The sequence below is a fragment of the Pteropus vampyrus genome, unplaced genomic scaffold, assembly GCF_000151845.1.
Source record: "Pteropus vampyrus isolate Shadow unplaced genomic scaffold, Pvam_2.0 Scaffold245, whole genome shotgun sequence".
Lineage (NCBI taxonomy): Eukaryota > Metazoa > Chordata > Mammalia > Chiroptera > Pteropodidae > Pteropus > Pteropus vampyrus.
This window is the reverse complement of record NW_011889026.1, coordinates 193617-195800: the sequence shown is the minus strand read 5'-3', so window position 1 is coordinate 195800 and position 2184 is coordinate 193617. Positions and strand designations below refer to the sequence as shown.

At 70.4% G+C, this 2184-nt stretch overlaps 1 protein-coding gene across 1 annotated transcript in view; it reads left to right on the top strand.

The window, feature by feature from the left end:
- The window catches only part of ADAMTS7 (ADAM metallopeptidase with thrombospondin type 1 motif 7), a gene marked incomplete at its 3' end in the record, with an annotated part of 31170 nt that extends 28988 nt beyond the window's left edge, over window positions 1-2182 (top strand). Inside the window, exons 12-15 of the mRNA XM_023520034.1 lie at window positions 10-204; window positions 700-826; window positions 1144-1357; window positions 1628-2182. Coding sequence (XP_023375802.1) covers window positions 10-204; window positions 700-826; window positions 1144-1357; window positions 1628-2182 — 1091 coding nt within the window. The remainder of the gene's footprint in view (window positions 1-9; window positions 205-699; window positions 827-1143; window positions 1358-1627) is intronic.
- Window positions 2183-2184: the final 2 nt, after the last annotated feature.

The window sequence follows — 2184 nt, the reverse complement described above, 5'->3', positions numbered from 1 at the left end:
GGCTGCCGTGGGCGGGTGGGGAGGCGCGGTGCTCACGGCCACTCTGCCCGCCCCACCCCCAGCTGCTGTTCCAGGAGAGCAACCCCGGGGTGCGCTACGAGTACACCATCCACCGGGAGGCGGACGGCCCCGGCCTGGGCCCGCCGCCCGAGTTCTCCTGGCTGCACGGGCCCTGGAGCAAGTGCACGGTCACCTGTGGCACAGGTGCGGGGCCCGAGCCTCTGGGCAGGGACGCCCGCCTCAGTCTCCAGCTCACCACCGCTCATTCACGGGGCCACCATGAGCCCGGAATTTCCCCATCTGTAAAGGGGGGCTAGCGACAGTCCATCCCGTAGGTCCCCCGAGAGCAAATGCGGTGAGACAGGCACAGAGCCCGGCCGTGGGCGGATCTGCACGCGCGCAGCCACTGGCACGTGTGGACATCTTGCCAGGTGCCAGTCACAGGCTGAGCCTGCACAGCTGTGACCGCATGTCACCCTCACGCCTGGGCTTCCAGGCAGCTGTTATTGTCACTTCCACGTACAGACGAGGGTTAGAAAGGCCAAGTGAGCTGCCCGAGGCCTCCCAGCCAGGAGGCCCCATCCTGCGGGACCTGCACACTGTTCCTCACCGGGGTGGGGGGGTGGCCCTGTCTGGGCGCCGGGCGGCTGGGCACGGGTCTTGGGTGCCCGGGCCTGGCTGAGCCCTGTGGCCCCGCAGGCATGCAGAGGCGGAGTGTGTACTGCGCTGAGCGGCAGCTTGGGCCTGTGGACGAGGGACACTGTGACCCCCTGAGCCGGCCTGATGACCGCCAGAGGAAGTGCAGTGAGGAGCTCTGCCCCGCCCGGTGAGCCGGCCGTGAGCCCTGGCCCCCGCTGCGGGCCCCACCAGGGACCGCCGTGGGGAGCAGAGAGAACGGGCTGAGGCCCCAGGCCCTGCCGGCCCCCAGCCCCAGCCTCGGAGGACCGGGTCCCCGTGTGGGCTCAGGCCTCGGGTCTTGCCCAGGTCCCCTTGGGGTGAGGGCGGCAGGAACGAGGGAGGCTGTGCCCTGTCCCTGAGCTTTAAGCTCTGGGGACACGTCCTCTGGGCTTAGACCTGACTGCCTAATCGCTGAGTGCCTGGGGGTCGAGCCAGCCCCGCGCTGACGCCACCGCTGCCCCGCAGGTGGTGGGCAGGGGAGTGGCAGCTGTGCTCCAGCTCCTGCGGGCCAGGGGGCCTCTCCCGCCGGGCCGTGCTCTGTGTCCGAAGCGTGGGGCTGGACGAGCAGAGTGCCCTGGAGCCCCCTGCCTGCGCACACCTGCCCCGGCCCCCTGCCGAAACCCCTTGCAACCGCAACGTGACCTGTCCAGCCACCTGGGCCGTGGGGAACTGGTCTCAGGTGAGCGTCAGGTGGGGGGACCCGGGGGGGCCGGTCCCCCAGCTCCACTGTTGGTCTTGGGCTGTCCCCTGGTGGGAGGGGGCTGGGACTTTCCAGGTCCAGCCTGTCCCAAACCTCGGCACTGGGATGCCCTGGCATGCCACAGCCACAAGCCGCGGCCTCGAGCTCGGTGGGGTCAGAGGAGGCTGGCCACTCTGACGTGGAGCAGGGGCAGGGTACTCCGCTGTCCCAGCTTCTGGCCTGAGCTCCTCATCCTGGCCTCCCCTGTAGTGCTCGGTGACGTGTGGGCCGGGCACGCAGCACCGAAGTGTCCTCTGTATGAACGACACCAGTGTCCCCTGCGACGAGGCCCAGCGGCCAGCAGGCGAGGCCACCTGCCCTCGGCCGCCCTGCCCACGGGCCCTGGGTGAGCTCGACCCTGAAGGCTCGGGCAGCGGCTCCTTCAGCCACGAGCTCTACAACGAAGTGGACTTCGTTCCCCGCCACCTGGCCCCCCGCCCCGTGCGCCCATCACCCCCCGGGCCGGCCGGTGACGGCAATGCCATCGAGGGGGCGGGGCCCGAGCCGGAGCCCATGTTCGTCGACGACTTCTATTACGACTACAACTTCATCACCTTCCACGAGGACCTGTCCTACGGGCCCTTCGAGGAGCCCAGCTCAGACCTGGGGGCCACAGGGGACTGGACGCCCCCACCCCCGAGCAGCCCTGCCGAGCCCCCCGTGGGCACCCCTGAGCCTGCCCCGGAGCCTCCTGGGGCTGATGGGGAGCGAGCACCGAGAGATCGGTCCCCCACCTCTTGGCCTGACCAGGCCGGCCACTCCCTGCC